Below are 21,489 nucleotides of genomic sequence, written 5' to 3'. Positions count from 1 at the left end.
GAACATTGGTTATGAGTTCTCAGCAAAATGGCCATCGGCAGTAAGCAATTTAGGAAGTAGACGCAGAACTGTCATAAGGGTGCAACAGCATAATTGTGAATAATTTGTAATCAAATGGTTTGTAGTTACCTCGTCAATGGAGGAAAAGGTAAGACAATTTTGATTCCCCACTTAAAAAATCCAATATCCAGTTGACAAATACAGACATTTTTGCTTGGTTAGTGTCCCTCGTGCAAAGGAACCATTTAGCTCCAAGCACCAACTGAAATGTCAGAACTCCTTAAAATCTCCCAGACTCCCACCTATATGTTTTGACATTTTTTTCCCCAGCTCATTACCATCTCAATGTAGACCTCAAGATTTGTACTTTCCTCCCAGAATGTTGACTGGCAGGTTGCGTTGTGGGGGTGAAACGCTGTGTCCAACATACAGACAGACGGACGGACAGAGAATCTCAAAGCAAGCCCAGGAGCTGCCCTCGTCCTTATGCAATAACCCCTTTGTCACTCAAGCTGCCCCATCACATTGCCCATGACATTTCGAGATGGGCAAGTAGGACAAGAGCCCTTACCTCCGTACTGCCCTTTTCGAGAGCCCTTGTCTGTTTAGTACGTGCGTGTGTGTGTGTTTGTGTTGTGACTTTGGCCAGACAGGGTCTAGCGTAAATACAGCTGTCACATCTCCAACCTGTCACATGTCACAGAGAAGAGATGCCACAGGCTGGGCATCAACGGACGGAGGAAAGGACGGAGAAGAAGGAAAGAGAGGGAGCTGAGAGGAGGGAGCAAGGCTAGCAGTGGAGTGGAGTAGTAGCCATGTATAGCCTATACTCTCCCACCCATACACACACATACATACACCCTTCATCTTCTCTCTCAACCCCAGTCTTTGGGGCTGACTCACATACTCCCAGGGTGTGCAGTAAGTAACTGCATCCATCCACCCACTCCCCTAAGGAGTCCCCCCCGATGCACAGTCCTCCAACTGGGGTCATTTTAGCGACTCATTACTCCCCATGGAGAGGTTCTTCATTAAGGCCCTGCTATGGCCTGTGGAGGGAAGGGATTTTTTTATGATGTTAGCTTTTCTGCTCTTTACTTAAGCAGGCAGTGCTTGGCCCCAAGTGTATTGCTGTAAAAAGCATATAATCTGTGTATAAACAAACGCACAGAGGCATTCTTTGCTCTTAAATTTGGAGCACTTTGAGCCTCTTGTTTTCGTTTCAGTGGTGGTTCTAATTGCAGTTGGCATTAAAAGCTCACATTTTCAAATATATTTTCTTTTTCTACATGTGTACAGCAAATATATTGCTTACTTTCTAGCTATAATAATATACAGTGGGGGAAAAAAGTATTTAGTCAGCCACCAATTGTGCAAGTTCTCCCACTTAAAAAGATGAGAGAGGCTTGTAATTTTCATCATAGGTACACGTCAACTATGACAGACAAATTGTGAGAAAAAAAATCCAGAAAATCACATTGTAGGATTTTTAATGAATTTATTTGCAAATTATGGTGGAAAATAAGTATTTGGTCACCTACAAACAAGCAAGATTTCTGGCTCTCACAGACCTGTAACTTCTTCTTTAAGAGGCTCCTCTGTCCTCCACTCGTTACCTGTATTAATGGCACCTGTTTGAACTTGTTATCAGTATAAAAGACACCTGTCCACAACCTCAAACAGTCACACTCCAAACTCCACTATGGCCAAGACCAAATAGCTGTCAAAGGACACCAGAAACAAAATTGTAGACCTGCACCAGGCTGGGAAGACTGAATCTGCAATAGGTAAGCAGCTTGGTTTGAAGAAATCAACTGTGGGAGCAATTATTAGGAAATGGAAGACATACAAGACCACTGATAATCTCCCTCGATCTGGGGCTCCACGCAAGATCTCACCCCGTGGGGTCAAAATGATCACAAGAATGGTGAGCAAAAATCCCAGAACCACACGGGGGGACCTAGTGAATGACCAGCAGAGAGCTGGGACCAAAGTAACAAAGCCTACCATCAGTAACACACTACGCCGCCAGGGACTCAAATCCTGCAGTGCCAGACGTGTCCCCCTGCTTAAGCCAGTACATGTCCAGGCCCGTCTGAAGTTTGCTAGAGTGCATTTGGATGATCCAGAAGAGGATTGGGAGAATGTCATATGGTCAGATGAAACCAAAATAGATCTTTTTGGTAAAAACTCAACTCGTCGTGTTTGGAGGACAAAGAATGCTGAGTATCATCCAAAGAACACCATACCTACTGTGAAGCATGGGGGTGGAAACATCATGCTTTGGGGCTGTTTTTCTGCAAAGGGACCAGGACGACTGATCCGTGTAAAGGAAAGAATGAATGGGGCCATGTATCGTGAGATTTTGAGTGAAAACCTCCTTCCATCAGCAAGGGCATTGAAGATGAAACGTGGCTGGGTCTTTCAGCATGACAATGATCCCAAACACACCGCCCAGGCAACGAAGGAGTGGCTTCGTAAGAAGCATTTCAAGGTCCTGGAGTGGCCTAGCCAGTCTCCAGATCTCAACCCCATAGAAAATCTTTGGAGGGAGTTGAAAGTCCGTGTTGCCCAGCGACAGCCCCAAAACATCACTGCTCTAGAGGAGATCTGCATGGAGGAATGGGCCAAAATACCAGCAACAGTGTGTGAAAACCTTGTGAAGACTTACAGAAAACTGTCTGTCATAGTTGACGTGTACCTATGATGAAAATTACAGGCCTCTCATCTTTTTAAGTGGGAGAACTTGCACAATTGGTGGCTGACTAAATACTTTTTTCCCCACTTTAGCTTAAAATGAGTAGGTAAGTTCGGTTCACCCTCATGAAAAAGTACTACTGAATTACTACTCATTACTACTACACAAGATCTACACAAAACCTACTGGTTTTACTACTTGATTGCTATTGACATGTGTAGTAAACCAGTAGTGATTCATGTAGTACTTTAAGTAATAATGACTGATAAATTGGCACTGTCTTTCTGGATCTTAAAGGCCTTTGATACTGTGAATCATGCTCCTCCTATCCAAACTATCCTCCTTTAATGTTTCCCCTGAAGCCATTAGTTGGATGTATTTCTATCTGACAAACAGAAGCCAAAGGGTTCGTCTGGGGGACACTCAGTCAGACTCTCTATTATAACATTGGGGTCCCACAAGGGTCGATATTAAGCCCCCTACTATTTACCATATACAGCGCCACCAGAAAGTATTCACACCCCTTCAATTTTTCCACATTTTGTTGTGTTACAACCTGAATTTTAAATGGATTAAATTGAGATTTTTTTTCAATGGCCTACACACAATACCCCCGTGATGTCAAAATGGAGTTCTGTTTTTCGAAATGTTTGCAAATGAATTACAAATTAAAAGCTGACTGTCTTGAGTCAGTAAGTATTCAACCCTTTTGTTATGGCAAGCCTAAATAAATTCAGGAGTAAACATTTGCTTAACAAGTTTCATAATAAGTTGCATGGACTCACTCTGTGTGCAATAACAGTGTTTAACATGATTTTTGAATGACTACCTCATCTCTGTACCCCACACATACAATTATCTGTAAGGTCCCTCTGTCGAGCAGTGAATTTCAAACACAGATTCAACCACAAAGACCAAGGAGGTTTTACAATGCCTCGCAAAGAAGGCCACCTATTGGTAGATGGGTAAAAAAAAATTCAAGCAGACTTTGAATATCCCTTTGAGTATGGTGATTAATTACACTTTGGATGGTGTGTCAATACACCCAGTCACTACAAAGATACAGGCGTCCTTCCTAACTCAGTTGCCGGAGAGGAAGGAAACCGCTCAGGGATTTCACCATGAGGACAATGGTGACTTAAAACAGTTAGAGTTTAATGGCTGTGATAGGTAAAAACTGAGGATGGATGAACAACATTGTAGTTACTCCAAAACATGCATCCTGTTTGCAACAAGGTACTAAAGTAATGTGGCAAAGCAATTAACTTTTTGTCCTGAATACAAAGTGTTAAGTTTGAGGCAAATCCAATACAACACATTACTAAGTACCACTCTCCATATTTTCAAGCATAGTGGTGGCTCCATCATGTTATGGGTATGCTTGTAATTGTTAAGGATTGGGGAGTTTTTCAGGATAAAAAAGAAACGGAATGGAGCTAAGCACAGGCAAAATCCTAGAGGAAAACCCTGTTCAGTCTGCTTTGCACCAGACACAGAGAGTTACCTTTCAGCAGGACAATAACCTAAAACACAAAGCCAAATCTACACCTGAGTTGCTTACCAAGGAGACAGTGAATGTTCCTGAGTGGCCGAGTTACCGTTTTGACTTAAATCTGCTTGAAAATCTGTGGCAAGACTTAAAAAACGGTTGTCTAGCAATGGTCAACAGCCAATTTGACAGAGCTTGAAGAATTTTGAAGGGAATAATGGGCAAATATTGTACAATTCAGGTGTGCAAAACTCTTAGAGACTTACCCAGAAAGACTAACAGCTGTAATAGCTGCCGAAGGGGATTTTAACATGTAATGACTCAAGGGTGTGAATACTTATGTAAACGAGATATTTCTGTATTTACAATACATTTGCAAACATTTCTAAAAACCTGTTTTCACTTTGTCATTATAGGGTATCGTGTGTAGATTGGTGAGAAAAAAATATCAGGCTGTAACACAACAACATTTTGAATAAGTCAACAGGTACTTTCTGAAGGCACTCTATATGATTCACTGTGGTGATTCCTATGTTGTTGATGTAAAGAATATTTGTTGGTCCGTGGTGTGTAATGAGGAGCAAACAGACGTTGCACTTGACATATTTATGAAATTGCTTATCCCAGTTACTGATAAGCATGCACCCATTAAGAAAATGATTGTAAAAACTGTTCAATTCCCGTGGGTTGATGAGGAATTGAAAAATTGTATGGCTGAGAGGGATGAGGCAAAAGGAATGTGTCACACCCTGGCTCTGGGACTCTATATGTTGAGCCAGGGTGTGTTCATTCTATGTGTTCTATTTCTATGTTGGGGGTTCTAGGTTGTGTATTTCTATGTTGGCCTGAGTGACTCCCAATCAGAGGCAACGAGTGTCAGCTGTTGGCTGGTTGTCTCTGATTGGGAGCCATATTTAAACTGTCTGTTTTCCCTTTGTGGTGGTGGGTTCTTGTTCCGTGTTGGTCTATGTTACCTAGGACGTTACGAGTCGTTTGTTGTTTTTGTTTACTGTCCGTGTTTATCGCTAATGATGAATAAACATGTTCGTTCATCACGCTGCGCCTTGGTCCTCCTCTCTTAACGACGATCGTGACAGAAGAACCCACCATACCAGGACCAAGCAGCGTGTCCAGGAGCAGGCAGCCTGGACGTGGGAGCAGATTTTGGACGGACAGGGGTCCTGGACCTGGGAGGGAATCCTGGCCGGGATGGATCGCCGGCCATGGAGTGAGACTGTAGAGAGGCGACGGAGAGAGGAGCAACGGCGTGATCAGGGTCGTCGTCGGACGGTCGAGAGGCAACCCCAAATAATTTTTAGGGGGGGGCACAGGGCATGGACGACGGGGCTGACGGAGGCAGAAAAGGGGCGTATTCAAAAGGCCACCAGGTTACGGGGGTCACTGGTAAAGGAAGGGAAGGAAGGTTTAGAGGCACGGCGAGAGGTACTGGGATGTGTTACCAGTCCGGTCCGGCCCGTTCCAGATCCCGGTAGGAGCCAGTGGTGTGTGTCCCCAGTACGGTCCGGCCTGTTACGGCCCCTCGCACCAAATGGACGGTGCGCGTCGCCAGCCCGGTCCGGCCTGTTCCTGCCTCTCGCACCAAGCCTACGGTGTGCGTCGCCAGCCAGGTCCGGCCTGTCCCTGCTCCACGCACCAAGCCTACGGTGTGCGTCGCCAGCCCAGCCCGGCCTGTCCCTGCTCCACGCACCAAGCCTACGGGGTGCGTCGCCAGCCCAGCCCGGCCTGTCCCTGCTCCACGCACCAAGCCTGCGGGGTGCGTCGCCAGCCCAGCCCGGCCTGTCCCTGCTCCACGCACCAAGCCTACGGGGTGCGTCGCCAGCCCAGCCCGGCCTGTCCCTGCTCCACGCACCAAGCCTACGGGGTGCGTCGCCAGCCCAGCCCGGCCTGTCCCTGCTCCACGCACCAAGCCTCGGGGTGCGTCGCCAGCCCAGCCCGGCCTGTTCCTGCTCCACGCACCAAGCCTACGGGTGCGTCGCCAGCCCGGCCCGGCCTGTCCCTGCTCCACGCACCAAGTCTACGGTGCGCATCGCCAGCCCGGCCCGGCCTGTTCCTGCCACTCGCACCAAGTATACGGTGCGCGTCGCCAGCCCGGCCCGGCCTGTTCCTGCCACTCGCACCAAGCCTACGGTGTGCGTCGCCAGCCCAGCCCGGCCTGTCCCTGCTCCACGCACCAAGCCTACGGGGTGCGTCGCCAGCCCAGCCCGGCCTGTCCCTGCTCCACGCACCAAGCCTACGGTGCGCGTCGCCAGCCCGGCCCGGCCTGTTCCTGCCACTCGCACCAAGCCTACGGTGTGCGTCGCCAGCCCAGCCCGGCCTGTCCCTGCTCCACGCACCAAGCCTACGGGGTGCGTCGCCAGCCCAGCCCGGCCTGTCCCTGCTCCACGCACCAAGCCTACGGGGTGCGTCGCCAGCCCAGCCCGGCCTGTCCCTGCTCCACGCACCAAGCCTACGGGGTGCGTCGCCAGCCCAGCCCGGCCTGTTCCTGCTCCACGCACCAAGCCTACGGGGTGCGTCGCCAGCCCAGCCCGGCCTGTTCCTGCTCCACGCACCAAGCCTACGGGGTGCGTCGCCAGCCCAGCCCGGCCTGTTCCTGCTCCACGCACCAAGCCTACGGGGTGCGTCGCCAGCCCGGCCCGGCCCGGCCTGTCCCTGCTCCACGCACCAAGTCTACGGTGCGCGTCGCCAGCCCGGCCCGGCCTGTTCCTGCCACTCGCACCAAGTATACGGTGCGCGTCGCCAGCCCGGCCCGGCCTGTTCCTGCCACTCGCACCAAGCCTACGGTGTGCGTCGCCAGCCCGGCCCGGCCTGTTCCTGCCACTCGCACCAAGCCTACGGTGCGCGTCGCCAGCCCGGCCCGGCCTGTTCCTGCCACTCGCACCAAGCCAGGGGTGCGAGTCGCCAGCCCGGCCCGGCCTGTTCCTGCCACTCGCACCAAGCCTACGGTGCGCGTCGCCAGCCCGGCCCGGCCTGTTCCTGCCACTCGCACCAAGCCAGGGGTGCGAGTCGCCAGCCCGGCCCGGCCTGTTCCTGCCACTCGCACCAAGCCAGGGGTGCGAGTCGTCAGCCCGGGTAAAGCCCGTTCGGCTCCACGCACCAAGCCAGGGGTGCGCATCGTCAGCCCGGTCCGGCCCGTTGCTGCTCCACGCACCAAGCCAGGGAGTGCGAGTCGTCCAGTCCGGTGAGGCCCGTTCGGCTCCACGCACAAGCCAGGGGTGCGTATCGTCAGCCCGGTCCGGCCCGTTGCTGCTCCACGCACAAGCCAGGGAGTGCGATCGTCAGCCCGGTCCGGTCCGTTCCTGCCTCACGCACCAAGCCAGGGAGTGCGCGTCGTCAGTCGGCACAACCCGTGCCTGGGTCATCGGTGCCAAATCAGGTACCGCTCAACTGCTCCACAACGGAGCTGAAGCTAGCCGTTCCTGCTACGTTCAGGTCAGCTCCAGCCAGCGGGGCCAGACCGGACCAGGGGCGCTATGGGGGGATTATTGGAGGGTGGTGGGCAAGGCCGGAGCCAGAACCGCCGCCGAGGAGGTATGCCCACCCAGCCCTCCCCTGTTTTGCTCTTATTGAGGCGCGGTCGCAGTCCGTACTGTCACACCCTGGCTCTGGGACTCTATATGTTGAGACAGGGTGTGTTCATTCTATGTGTTCTATTTCTATGTTGGGGGTTCTAGGTTGTGTATTTCTATGTTGGCCTGAGTGACTCCCAATCAGAGGCAACGAGTGTCAGCTGTTGGCTGGTTGTCTCTGATTGGGAGCCATATTTATACTGTCTGTTTTCCTTTTGTGTTTGTGGGTTCTTGTTCCGTGTCGGTCATTGTTACCGTGGACTTCACGAGTCGTTTCTTGTTTTGTTCGTGCTTTAATTAAATAAAGTATCATGTTCGTTCATCACGCTGCGCATTGGTCTCTCCCTGACGATCGTGACAGAATGGCAAATATGTCTGGCTGCACAACCGATTGGCAAATGTACTGCCAATTGAAAAATCATGTGACTAAACTGAATAAAAAGAAGAAACTACACTATTAAACAAAGATAAATTACATAAAGAATGATAGTACGTAAAAATTTATGCACACATGATTGTAAGTAACTTTGGATGAAAGCGTCTGCTAAATGGCATATTATTATATATTATATTATTATTATAGTAAAAATCTTTGGAGCACTTTCAATTACATTTCATTTCATTGGCAGGATTAGCAAATTCAAACGCTGACACTACACATCCAAGTATATCTGACCAAATTATGAAAGACAAGACCTGTAATTTTGAATTCCGTAAAATCAGTGTGGAAGAGGTGAACAAATGATTGTTGTCGATCAACAGCTATTACAGCCTCGAGTCTTCTTGGGTATGACGCTACAAGCTTGGCACACCTGTATTTGGGCAGTTCCTCCCATTCTTCTCTGCAGATCCTCTCAAGCTCTGTCAGGTTGGATGGGGAGCATCGCTGCACAGCTAGTTTCAGGTCTCTCCAGAGATGTTCGATCAGGTTCAAGTCCGGGCTCTGGCTGGGCCACTCAAGGACATTCAGAGACTTGTCCCGAAGCCACTCCTGCGTTGTCTTGGCTGTGTGCTTAGGGTCGTTGTCCTGTTGGAAGGTGAACCTTCGCCTCAGTCTGAGGTCCTGAGCGCTCTGGAGCAGGTTTTCATCAAGGATCTCTCTGTACTTTGCTCCGTTAATCTTTCCCTCGATCCTGACTTATCTCCCAGTCCCTGCCGCTGAAAAATATCCCCACAGTATGATGCTGCCCCCACCATGCTTCACCGTAGGAATTGTGCCAGGTTTCCTCCAGACGTGATGCTTGACATTCAGGCCAAAGAGTTAAATCTTGCCAGAGAATCTTGTTTCTCAAGGTCTGAGAGTCCTTTAGGTGCCTTTTGGCAAACTCCAAGTGGGCTGTCATGTGCCTTTTACTGAGGAGTGGCTTCCGTCTGGCCACTCTACCATAAAGGCCTGATTTGGTGGAGTGCTGCAGAGATGGTTGTCCTTCTGGAAGGTTCTCCAATATCAGCAGAGGAACTCTGGAGCTCAGTCAGAGTGACCATTGGGTTCTTGGTCACCTACCTGACCAAGGCCCTTCTCCCCTGATTGCTCTGTTTGGCTGGGTGGCCAGCTCTAGGAAGAGTCTTGGTGGTGCCAAACTTCTTCCATGTAAGAATGATGGAGGCCACTGTGTTGTTGGGGATTTTTGTACCCTTCCCCAGCTCTGTGTCTCGAAACAATCCTTTCTCGGAGCTCTACGGACAATTCCTTCGACCTCATGGCTTGGTTTTTGCTCTGACATCCACTGTCAACTGTGGGACCTTACATAGACAGGTGTGTGTCTTTCAAATCATGTTCAATCAATTGAATTGACCACAGGTGGACTCCAATCAAGTTGTAGAAACATCTCAAGGATGATCAATCGAAACAGGATGCACCTGAGCTCAATTTCGACTCTCATAGCAAAGGGTCTGAATGCTTATGTAAATAAGGTATTTCTGTTTTTATTTATTTATAAATTTGCAAACATTTCAAAACACCTGTTTTCAGTTTGTCATTATGGGGTATTGTGTGTAGATTGATGACGAAAAAAATGTATGTAATCCATTTCAGAATAAGGCTGTAACGAAACAAAATGTGGAAAAATCAAGGTGTCTGAATACTTTCCGAATGGGGCGGCAGGTAGCTTAGTGGTTAAGAGCGTTGTGCCAGTAACCGAAAGGTCGCTGGTTCTAATCCCTGAGCCGACTAGGTGAAAAATCTGTCGATGTGCCCTTGAGCAAGGCACTTAACCCTAATTGTTCCTGTAAGTCGCTCTGGATAAGAGCGTCTGCTACATGACTAAAATGTAAAATGAATGTATTCTATATATCAATAACAGGCCCTAGTGATATCCATATCGCCCGTAAGCTACAGCACTTCTGTCGTCCTTACCTCCAAGCGTTTATTCAAGTTGGTCGTATAATCTTTGATGCTTGCACTGTTGCCTACAAAAACCTATTCCTGCTCTTTTCCCACGATCCATCAAACGCATTTGGTGTGTCATCATATTGGTCTCTACTCAATTCTTGAGGGAAACCTGTTTCAGTCATCCAGAGATTTGAGACTGGGACGGAGGTTCACCTTCCAGCAGGACAATGACCCTAAGCATACTGCTAAAGCAACACTCAAGTGGTTTAAGGGGAAACATTTAAATGTCTTGGAATGGCCTAGTCAAAGGCCAGACCTCAATCCAATTGAGAATCTGTGGTATGACTTAAAGATTGCTGTACACCAGCGGAACCCATCCAACTTGATGGAGCTGGAGCAGTTTTGCCTTGAAGAATGGGAAAAAATCCCAGTGGCTAGATGTGCCAAGCTTATAGAGACATACCCCAAGAGACTTGCAGCTGTAATTGCTGCAAAAGGTGGCTCTACAAAGTATTGACTTTGGGGGGGGTGAATAGCTATGCACGCTCAAGTTTTCTGTTGAAGTAGGCATGTTGTGTAAATCAAATGATACAAACCCCTAAAAAAATCCATTTAAATTCCAGATTGTAAGGCAACAAAATAGGAAAAATGCCAAGGGGGGTGAATACTTTCGCATGCCACTGTACATACATACAGACAGACACTCACACACCAAGATGATTTGGGAAGAAGTGTTGTGTGTTGTGTGTTGTGCCTCACTCTTTTCTGCCCGGGCTAGATGGAAGGGAACTTTTTCCCTGCCTGCAGAGGACCCTGACAACTCAATTAACGTTGTTTTTGAAATATAAAAACTGAGCCACCAAGACTAATTCAGATGGTTCATTTTGACCCCCTACCTCTTGAAACAGTGGTGTGGAAATCTCAACGTCCATGGGCAGTGTGGCGGCCATCTTCATTCAGAGTCCTTCATGTGAAAGAGTCTTGTATCTAACTCCCTCAAGCCTAATTTAAAACACTTTTATTTAAAACCCAACCGCAATAGCAATTAGGTTACACGTAACACAATTAACACGCTTTGACTTAGAGATAAACTGCCCAATGAGGGAGTGCACACAGCTGCCTCAGTCAACCATTTCACGCCTATCGAAGAAAAGGCAGCTTCATCTTCTCTTTAGCAGACCTCATTGTGCCTGCTTTGGTTACGGGGTTGACCGCGTTGAGTCGCCTGGCTAACGAACTGGTAGCGCCGCGCCTTAACCGATGCCGTATGGTGGTGATGGAGATTCCCTCTCGCCGTGAAGGGCAGCGATTAGCCCAAATGGATGAGTTCAAACCAACTGTAAGACATTTGATTAACGCCCTGGCCCTCGTTCGGTTAGCACGAGCCGTGCTTAATGTTAGATCGTGCTAATGACAATCCATCACAGGGTGGGCCTAGCTCTAGGAAAAAGGACCGATTATAGATAGATATAGAGAGAGAATGGGGGGAATAAATCAAAACCTTGAAGAGATGGATTGGCATCATCGGCTCATCTAGAGTGGCTTCGTGTGGCTTCTCTCTTTCACACATGATTGGTGATCCCAGTTATCAGTGCCGCTAATCGGCAGCAGCTGTTGTAGTTAACGCGGCGTGAAACAAATCAGATATTTCCTCTGGTCTCTTATCTTTCTTTTTTTCTTCTCTTTCCCCCTCTCTCTCTTTTTCTCTCTTGCCCCCTCTCTCTCTTTGTGTGTCTGTTTCAAACACATACACTCAGATTTACTTAAATCAGGCTTGGACTGGGAATTTGGCCTAACTGTAGCTGAGCTAGGCTAAACTGGACTTGGTTGGGTTGAGCTTGACTTATTACTGAAGTACAGCTCACTTATTACTGAAGTACAGCTGTGTTTTTAATCCAAATGTCCTACAGTATGGGGGAAGGTTTTGATCAACTTAATTCACATTGATTTGTTTAATTCACTCATATCAGTCATGCAGAAGTGACTTCTAACTCCTCCTCCTCCTCCTCCTCCTCTTCCCCCAGGATACATTGTTGGACCCTGGGGAAGACGTGGCCCTTCTCTCCGTAAGCTTCGAAGACGCAGAGGCCACCCAGGTGTTCTCTAAACTCTACCTGTCCCCCAGCATTGAACAGTAAGTGTTTTAATTTTTTTTTTTTAAGTGATTATTTTTATTTATTTTTCGAAATACACTGCTCAAAAAAATAAAGGGAACACTTAAACACAATGTAACTCCAAGTCAATCACACTTCTGTGAAATCAAACTGTCCACTTAGGAAGCAACACTGATTGACAATACATTTCACATGCTGTTGTGCAAATGGAATAGACAACAGGTGGAAATTATAGGCAATTAGCAAGACACCCCCAATAAAGGACTGGTTTTGCAGGTGGTGACCACAGACCACTTCTCAGTTCCTATGCTTCCTGGCTGATGTTTTGGTCACTTTTGAATGCTGCCGGTGCTTTCACTCTAGTGGTAGCATGAGACGGAGTCTACAACCCACACAAGTGGCTCAGGTAGTGCAGCTCATCCAGGATGGCACATCAATGCGAGCTGTGGCAAGAAGGTTTGCTGTGTCTGTCAGCGTAGTGTCCAGAGCATGGAGGCGCTACCAGGAGACAGGCCAGTACATCAGGAGACGTGGAGGAGGCCGTAGGAGGACAACAACCCAGCAGCAGGACTGCTACCTCCGCCTTTGTGCAAGGAGGAGCAGGAGGAGCACTGCCAGAGTCCTGCAAAATGACCTCCAGCAGGCCACAAATGTGCATGTGTCAAACGGTCAGAAACAGACTCCATGAGGGTGGTATGAGGGCCCGACGTCCACAGGTGGGGGTTGTGCTTGCAGCCCAACACCGTGCAGGACGTTTGGCATTTGCCAGAGAACACCAAGATTGGCAAATTTGCCACTGGTGCCCTGTGCTCTTCACAGATGAAAGCAGGTTCACACTGAGCACATGTGACAGACGTGACAGAGTCTGGAGACGCCGTGGAGAACGTTCTGCTGCCTGCAACATCCTCCAGCATGACCGGTTTGGCGGTGGGTCAGTCATGGTGTGGGGTGGCATTTCTTTGGGGGGCCGCACAGCCCTCCATGTGCTCGCCAGAGGTAGCCTGACTGCCATTAGGTACCGAGATGAGATCCTCAGACCCCTTGTGAGACCATATGCTGGTGCGGTTGGCCCTGGGTTCCTCCTAATGCAAGACAATGCTAGACCTCATGTGGCTGGAGTGTGTCAGCAGTTCCTGCAAGAGGAAGGCATTGATGCTATGGACTGGCCCGCCCGTTCCCCAGACCTGAATCCAATTGAGCACATCTGGGATATCATGTCTCGCTCCATCCACCAACGCCACATTGCACCACAGACTGTCCAGGAGTTGGCGGATGCTTTAGTCCAGGTCTGGGAGGAGATCCCTCAGGAGACCATCCACCACCTCATCAGGAGCATGCCCAGGCGTTGTAGGGAGGTCATACAGGCACGTGGAGGCCACACACACTACTGAGCCTCATTTTGACTTGTTTTAAGGACATTACATCAAAGTTGGATCAGCCTGTAGTGGGGTTTTCCACTTTAATTTTGAGGGTGACTCCAAATCCAGACCTCCATGGGTTGATAAATTTGATTTCCATTGATAATTTTTGTGTGATTTTGTTGTCAGCACATTCAACTATGTAAAGAAAAAAGTATTTAATAAGATTATTTCATTCATTCAGATCTAGGATGTGTTATTTTAGTGTTCCCTTTATTTTTTTGAGCAGTGTATATAATTGTCAGCAAACATGAATACATACATACAAAATTAAGTTACAACCCCCATCCCAATCCCACCCCACCCGAGGACCTAAGGGATCAAATTAAATAAACATAAATGAATAAAATAATATATTTAAAGTGTTTCAGTGGCAAGAATGTGGGCTGTAGACAGCGCCATATACACTAACCGGCCAATTTATTAGGTACCGCATTCACGAAAATTGATCGCTCCTACAGACAGTCAAGTGGCCGTGGGCTTCCTATATAAAGCAGGCAGACAGGCATCGAAGCATTTAGTTACTGTTCGATTGAACATTAGAATGAAACTTTGATCGTGGTATGATCGTCGGTACTAGGCACGCCAGATCCAGTATCTCAGAAACGGCCGCCTTCCTGAGCTTTTCACACACGACAGTGTCTAGGGTTTCCCGAGAATGGTGTGACAAACAAAAAATATCCAGTCAGCGGCAGTCCTGTGGGTGAAAACAGCTCTTTGATGAGAGAGGTCGAAAGAGAATGGCAACAATCGTGCAAGCTAACAGAAGGGCCAAAAACAGACAAATAATGGTGCAGAACAACAGTGGTGTGCAGAACGGCATCTTGGAACACATCTCGTCGATCCTTGTCATGGATGGGCTATTGCAGCAGACAACCACACCGGGTTCTACTCCTATCAGCTAAACACAAGAAGAAGCGGCTCCAGTGGGCACCCAATCACCAACACTGGACAATTGAGGAGTGGAAAAACTGCTTTGAAGCATTCCAGTTCCTGTTGTGTCATGCTCATGGCAGAGTCAGGATTTAGCATAAGCAGTATGAGTCCATGGACCCATCCTGCCTGGTCTCAACGGTACAGGCTGGTGGCGGTGGTGTACCGCCATCCAATCTGTAGCAACTGTGTGATGCCATTGCGTCAGCATGGACCAACATCCCTGTGGAATGTTTCCAACTTGTAGAATCCATGCCCTGAAGAATTCAGGCTGTTCTGGAGGCAAAGGGGGGTCCGACCCGGTACTAGATGGGTGTACCTAATAAACTGGAGTGTAAATTACATCCAAAAAAGTGAGGATCCATTGACGGATAGCGAGTGAGTGTGGAGGCTTCCATTGTACTGCAATCATTTTCTTGGCGGCCGTTAGCCCAGCAAGAAGAATGCGCTTCTGACAGAGAGATAAATGAAGTTCTGAAAAATATTTTAAAAGTAAACAAAAGGAGATGCAGGAATATTTTCTGACAACAGAGTGGACAAGTTCGATGCTACTTCATCCCAGAATATAGATATCAGAGGCCATTCCCAAACCATGTGTGTAAAGGTACCAGGTTCTTTAAGAGGGCACAATGTACAGGAAACATCATTAAGAATTGTAATATGGAACCGCTTACGAGGAGTTAGACAAGTCCTGTGTACAAAATTATAATGGATCTTTTGGTGATCAGGATTCTGAGAGGATTGTTGAATATTAGACCACACACGTCCCAACTAAAACATTGATCCATACCTGGAAGGTCTCTTTTCCACGCAGTATCAAGAGAAAGAGGTTTATAAGAAGTGGACAGTAAAAAATGATACATTTTGGAAACCAGACCCTTTGTTTTGCTCCTTAAACTCAAAATCTTATACATAGGATGTAGTGTCAAATATGAATGCCACGGTACACCAGGAGCCCTAAGGGCAGACCTAAGTTGTTACTAAAAGAAAAATTATGAGCCAGGTAAATTAAAACTGTCTTTAAGATCCTGAAATGATCGAAAACCGTCATGTAGCAAACACCCAGTACTTGAATTCCCCTATCCTTCCATTGAGGAAAATGTATTGGTCGACGACCAAGTTAAAGACCTGAGTTGTTGAAAATAGGGCAACCCACATGCCATTTACTTTAGATATTACAGAATTGTTCTGTGGTGTGCCAGGTAGTAACCAGCAGTGTGACAATGGGACCAAAACGTAGCTTACATTGTTTGATATAAATTGTTGAAAATAGGATATCTTAGAGTCTCTAAGGGTGCACCAAACTTTCCTCCAAAGCACGCCATGACGCCGCAGAAGAAGAATCAAGCCATGTGACGAGAGGGCCTAAGCTCAAAGGCCAGTAATATAGTTAAACATTTTGATGAGATAAACCTCTAGTGTACCCCTTTGTAGTGTATGAATTCGTTAGAGGTTTTCAAAACTCTCCTCGGGATCCCCAGACGTTCCATGTATTTAAAATATTCCTGAGCTAGCACACCTGATTCAACTTGTTCATTAATTATCAAGCCCTTGATTAGTTGAATCAGGGGAGCTAGTTCAGTGCTACATCCAAATTGTGAAACGTCTGGGTGTCCCTGAGGAGAAGTTTGAAGACCACTGAATTAGTCAATATGTTAATATGGTCATTCAGCAGCTGCTTTTATCCAAAGCAACGTATAGCAAAGGTATATGTTCAGTATTTGTGGCCAAGCGGGAATCAAACCCGCAACTCTGGTGTTACAAACACCATGCACCAACCAACTGAGCCTTCAGAATCACTATTGAGCCATCGTCCATTTAATTTATGTAGTGCTTTTTACAAATGTGTTTGTTACAAACGTCTCAACAGCAACCTAAAGGGCCTGAACACCTTATGAGCACCTTAAGGAAAAAGTCCTTATAAGTAGGAAGAAACCTTGATAGGAACCAGGCTGTAGAGGAGCCCATTCTCATGGATGGAGGAAGATGTTCCGATTGCATAAGAACATTACTACCAGACAGTCCGCCCCAACCCTCCTCCAAAAGTTGACTAGAGGAGACAGACCTGCAGGATGCCAATGGAGAGCATGTAAGGCAGAAAAAGATGATGAAGAAGAATGTGTTGTGAAAACCGCAGCGCATGATGCCATCATGTTTAATTCGACACGCCAGTGTCTCGACTCATGTGTTCCTGAAATACAAATAAAGAATAACATAAAGAGATAGATGACACATAGCCAGTGTCTGGGGCTGAGAGTGCGTGTATGCGTGCGTGCATACCAAGGTTTCCGTTAGGAAAATGTGCTGCTGGACATTTGGCTGGCAGCATTTTAATTTACCGGACATTTAAGTAATTTACTGGACCTATATGCATTGGGTGCGTGAACTGATTAAGGCGTCCACCCACGGTGCTCAGAATGACAGAAATCACATTTAAATTATGGTAATTCATCTTAACAGAACATGCAATTCCAGGATGCAACAGCTTGTGTCCTTCTTACCGAATTCTGATGCGCTATTTGAAGATGTTAGAATAACTGTCCACATTTACTTTTCCTCAGCCAACAAGATGAGTAACGAACAGCAAAATCACTAGCCTACAGGGCCTTGTCTCCTTTCTGATATTTTCTATTTTTGCATATTATTTATACTGAATGTTATCAAATCTTCAACCAAAACCAAATATTAGATAAAGGGAACCTGAGTTTACAAATAACATAAACATATATACTTATTTTATTTATTTAATTAACAAAGTTATGCAACACACAATTTCCTTGTGTTAAAAAGTAATTGCCCCCTTATACTCAATAACTGGTTGTGTCACCTTTAGCTGCAATGACTCCAAACAAATGCTTCCTGTAGTTGTTGATTTGTCTCTCATGTTGCTGTGGAGGAATTTTGGCCCACTCTTGCATGCAGAACTGCTTTAACTCAGCGACAGTTGTGGGTTTCCAAGCATGAACTGCTCGTTTCAAGTCCTGCCACAACATCTCAATTGGGATTAGGTCTGGGCTAGGCTATTCCAAAACTTCAAATGTGTTGCTTTTTAATGTTTTTCATGTAGACTTGATTGTGTGTTTTGGATCATTGTATTGCTGCGCTTCAGCTCACAGACGGATGGCCTGACATTCTCCTGTAGAATTCTCTGATACAGAGCAGAATTCATGGTTCCTTCTACTAAGGCAAGTCGTCCAGGTACTGAAGCAGCAAAGCTTCCCCAAACCATCACACTACCACCACCATGCTTGACCATTGGTATGAGGTTCTTACTGTGGAATGAAGTGTTTGGTTTTCGCCAGACATAATGGGACCGATCTCGTCCAAAAGGTTGACTAAAGTTTGCCAAAAAGCACCTGGAAGCACCTGGATGATCATCAATACTCTTGGAAGAATGTTCTATGGACAGATGAGTCAAAAGTATAACTTTTTGGATATAGGTCCCATTTTTGAATGGCCTAGTCAAAGTCCAGATGTAATCCCAAATTAGATGTTGTGGCAGTACTTGAAACGAGCAGTTCATGCTTGAAAACCCACAAATGTCGACGAGTTAAAGCAGTTATCATGGAAGAGTGGGCCAAAATTCCCCCACAGCGACGTGAGAGACTGATCAACAACTACAGGAAGCATTTGGTTGGAGTCATTGCAGCTAAAGGTGGCACAACCAGTTATTGAGTGTAAGGGGGCAATTACTTTTTCACTTAGGGGCATTCGGTGTTGCATAACTTTGTTTATGAAATAAATGAAATAAGTATGTCATTGTTGTGTTATTTGTTCACTCAGGTTACCTTTATCTAATATTAGGTTTTGGTTGAAGATCTGAAAACATTCAGTATGAAAAATATGCAAAAGTAGAGAAAATTAGAAAGGGGGCAAATACTTTTTCACTGCTCTGTATGTTAATCTACTGATACCCATAGTAGAAAAATGTACCTATTTTATTGGTCAGCTTGTCGTTCTGTGCGAGAAAGAAATAACCTACTCCAAACTGACTCTGGGACAGTTGTGGGACGATAGATCCCAAATTCATACAACCAGGAGACCTAGGCTACATCCCCAACATTTTTAAAAGCAATGAGGCTCATGCAACAGATCAGAACGTTATAAGCGCAGGAATGCACACAAGGCAGTAGGCTACATGCGAATGTTCATTCCATAATGCAATTAGCTGAAAACACTGTTGTCAAAAGCGCACTGCACATGCGAGCAGTTTCATGAGACAAAGATGAAAATATCCATTCGAAATGTAGAAAGAGGGGATATAAAGATGCAACAACACTAGCATGGGTTGCTAATATGACTAGGATTGTGCCTTTGGCTATTGGACAAGGAAACACATTTGAAAACCAATAGAACATAAGAGAAATAAGCGACTGGTTTCAATGGCATATGGAAGTCTTTATAATGTAAGTGCCTGCATGTTTGGTTGGATGTTGGCTAGGCTACTTTGAAGCAAGGTAAGACATGCCTCATAATATGTAGTAAAAAAATCAGGTTTCAAACAATTAAGTATATACGTACTGCCTCCAGCTCATTACAAAGTGGTGTGTGACGCGCTGAAGCCTGCCTAGTAGTTGCCTATGCACTTGAATGGTGAATGGGAAGCGTGCTTCAATTACCAGTTGAGAAATAAAAATAGTAGCTCTTTTTAATCGTGGCCATCTAAACTGTTTTTAACACGCAATTGCATTTAGAATTGTTGCACAATGATTGGGCTTTATAAAAGCACGTTTCACTCCAGCAGCAACAAATTCGCTTTTTGATGAGATGTAGCAGCAGCTCTCGCGCTACATTGACTGCTATTTCAATCAATTCATATGCTAAAATGCATTTTCGCAATGGGAATTTTTTTCTTGTCCCAGTCAAGCAGCCTCCATTTTTATTTATTGCAACAACAAAAAATCTAAAGCGTGGAAGACGGGACAAGATAAGTTGTATAACTGAAAGGTTTTTGTTTTCATTTCAGTAGGAATGCAAATGTGTACTTATGTATGTAGGTATTTATGTATGTATGCATGTATGTATGTATGTATGTATGTATGTATGTACAGTACCAGTCAAAAGTTTGGACACACCTACTTATTCCAGAGTTTTTCTTTATTTTTACTATTTTCTACATTGTAGAATAATAGTGAAGACATCAAAACGATGAAATAACACATATGGAATCATGTAGTAAAAAGTGTTAAACAAATCAAAATATATTTGAGATTCTTCAAAGTAGCCACCCTTTGCCTTGATGACAGCTTTGCACACTCTTGGCATTCTCTCAACCAGCTTCACCTGGAATGCTTGAAGGACTGTAAGTCGCTTTGGATAAAAGCGTCTGCTAAATGGCATATTATTATTATTATTATTATTATTAAGGAGTTCCCACATATGCTGAGCACTTGTTGGCTGCTTTTCCTTCACTCTGCGGTCCAACTCATCCCAAACCATCTCAATTGGGCTGAGGTCGGGTGATTGTGGAGGCCAGGTCATCTGATGCAGCACTCCATCACTCTCCTTCTTGGTTAAATAGCCCTTACACAGCCTGGAGGTGTGTTGGGTCATTGTTCTGTTGAAAAACAAATGATAGTCCCACTAAGCCCAAACCAGATGGGATGGCGTATCGCTGCAGAATGCTGTGGTAGCCATGCTGGCTAAGTGTCCCTGGAATTCTATAAATAAATCACTGACAGTGTCACCAGCAAAGCACCATCACACCTCCTCCTCCATGCTTCACAGTGGGAAGCACACATGCAGAGCATCCGTTCACCTACTCTGCGTCTCACAAAGACACGGCGGTTGGAACCAAAAATCTCAAATTTGAACTCATCAGACCAAAGGACAGATTTCCACCAGTCTAATGTCCATTGCTCATGTTTCTTGGCCCAAGCAAGTCTCTTCTTCTTATTGGTGTCCTTTAGTAGTGGTTTCTTTGCAGCAATTCGACCATGAAGGCCTGATTCACGCAGTCTCCTCTGAACAGTTAATGTTGAGATGTGTCTGTTACTTGAACTCTGTGAAGCATTTATTTGGGCTGCAATTTCTGAGGCTGGTAACTCTAATGAACTTATCCTCTGCAGCAGAGGTAACTCTGGGTCTTCCTTTCCTGTGGCAGTCCTCATGAGAGCCAGTTTCATCATAGCGCTTGATGTTTTTTGCGACTACACTTGAATAAACTTTCAAAGTTCTTGACATTTTCCGCATTGACTGACCTTCATGTCTTAAAGTAATGATGGACTGTTATTTCTCTTTGCTTATTTGAGCTGTTCTTGCCATAATATGGGCTTGATATTTTACCAAATAGGGCTATCTTCTGTATACCACCCCTACCTTATCACAACACAACTGATTGGCTCAAACGCATAAAGAAGGAAAGAAATTCCACAAATTAACTTTTAACAAGGCACACCTGTTAATTGAAATGCATTCCAGGGGAATGAAGCTGGTTGAGAGAATGCCAAGTGTGTGCAAAGCTGTCATCAAGGCAAAGGGTGGCTACTTTGAAGAATCTCAAATATAAAATATATTTTATTTGGTTACTACATGATTCCATATGTGTTATTTCATAGTTTTGATGTCTTCACTATTATTCTACAATGTAGAAAATAGTAAAAATAAAGAAAAACACTGGAATGAGTAGTTGTGTCCTATCTTTTGACTGGTACTGTATGTATGTACGTATGTACGTGTGTGCGCATATATAAGTATGATAATTGTATTTGGATACAGCAAATACAGTGTCTTATAAGCCGATGTGGGCTGGGCATCATGAAGAGGCATGACAAAATAAATCACATCAAAATGTACATGAGTTTGTGTGTGCATATGCAGAGTGTTAGGAATGTACATCCCCTCTCCTGACCCCAGGACCCCTCCAGCCTGCCTGTTCTGGATGTTTGTGCTCGGATTAATCTCTGGAGATGTTTATTT

General features: G+C 45.9%; 1 protein-coding gene across 1 annotated transcript in view; it reads left to right on the top strand.

Moving 5' to 3' along the window:
- Nucleotides 1-21,489, top strand: part of LOC121539656 (BRISC and BRCA1-A complex member 2) — a 195,616-nt gene that overhangs the window by 138,908 nt on the left and 35,219 nt on the right. The window contains 1 exon segment of the mRNA XM_045210573.1: nucleotides 12,131-12,240. Within this exon segment, the coding sequence (XP_045066508.1) occupies nucleotides 12,131-12,240 (110 nt within the window).

This window comes from Coregonus clupeaformis, chromosome 34 (genome assembly GCF_020615455.1).
Source record: "Coregonus clupeaformis isolate EN_2021a chromosome 34, ASM2061545v1, whole genome shotgun sequence".
Classification (NCBI taxonomy): Eukaryota; Metazoa; Chordata; class Actinopteri; order Salmoniformes; family Salmonidae; genus Coregonus; species Coregonus clupeaformis.
Note: the sequence above shows the minus strand (reverse complement) of the source record. Positions and strands in the feature narration are given on the sequence as shown.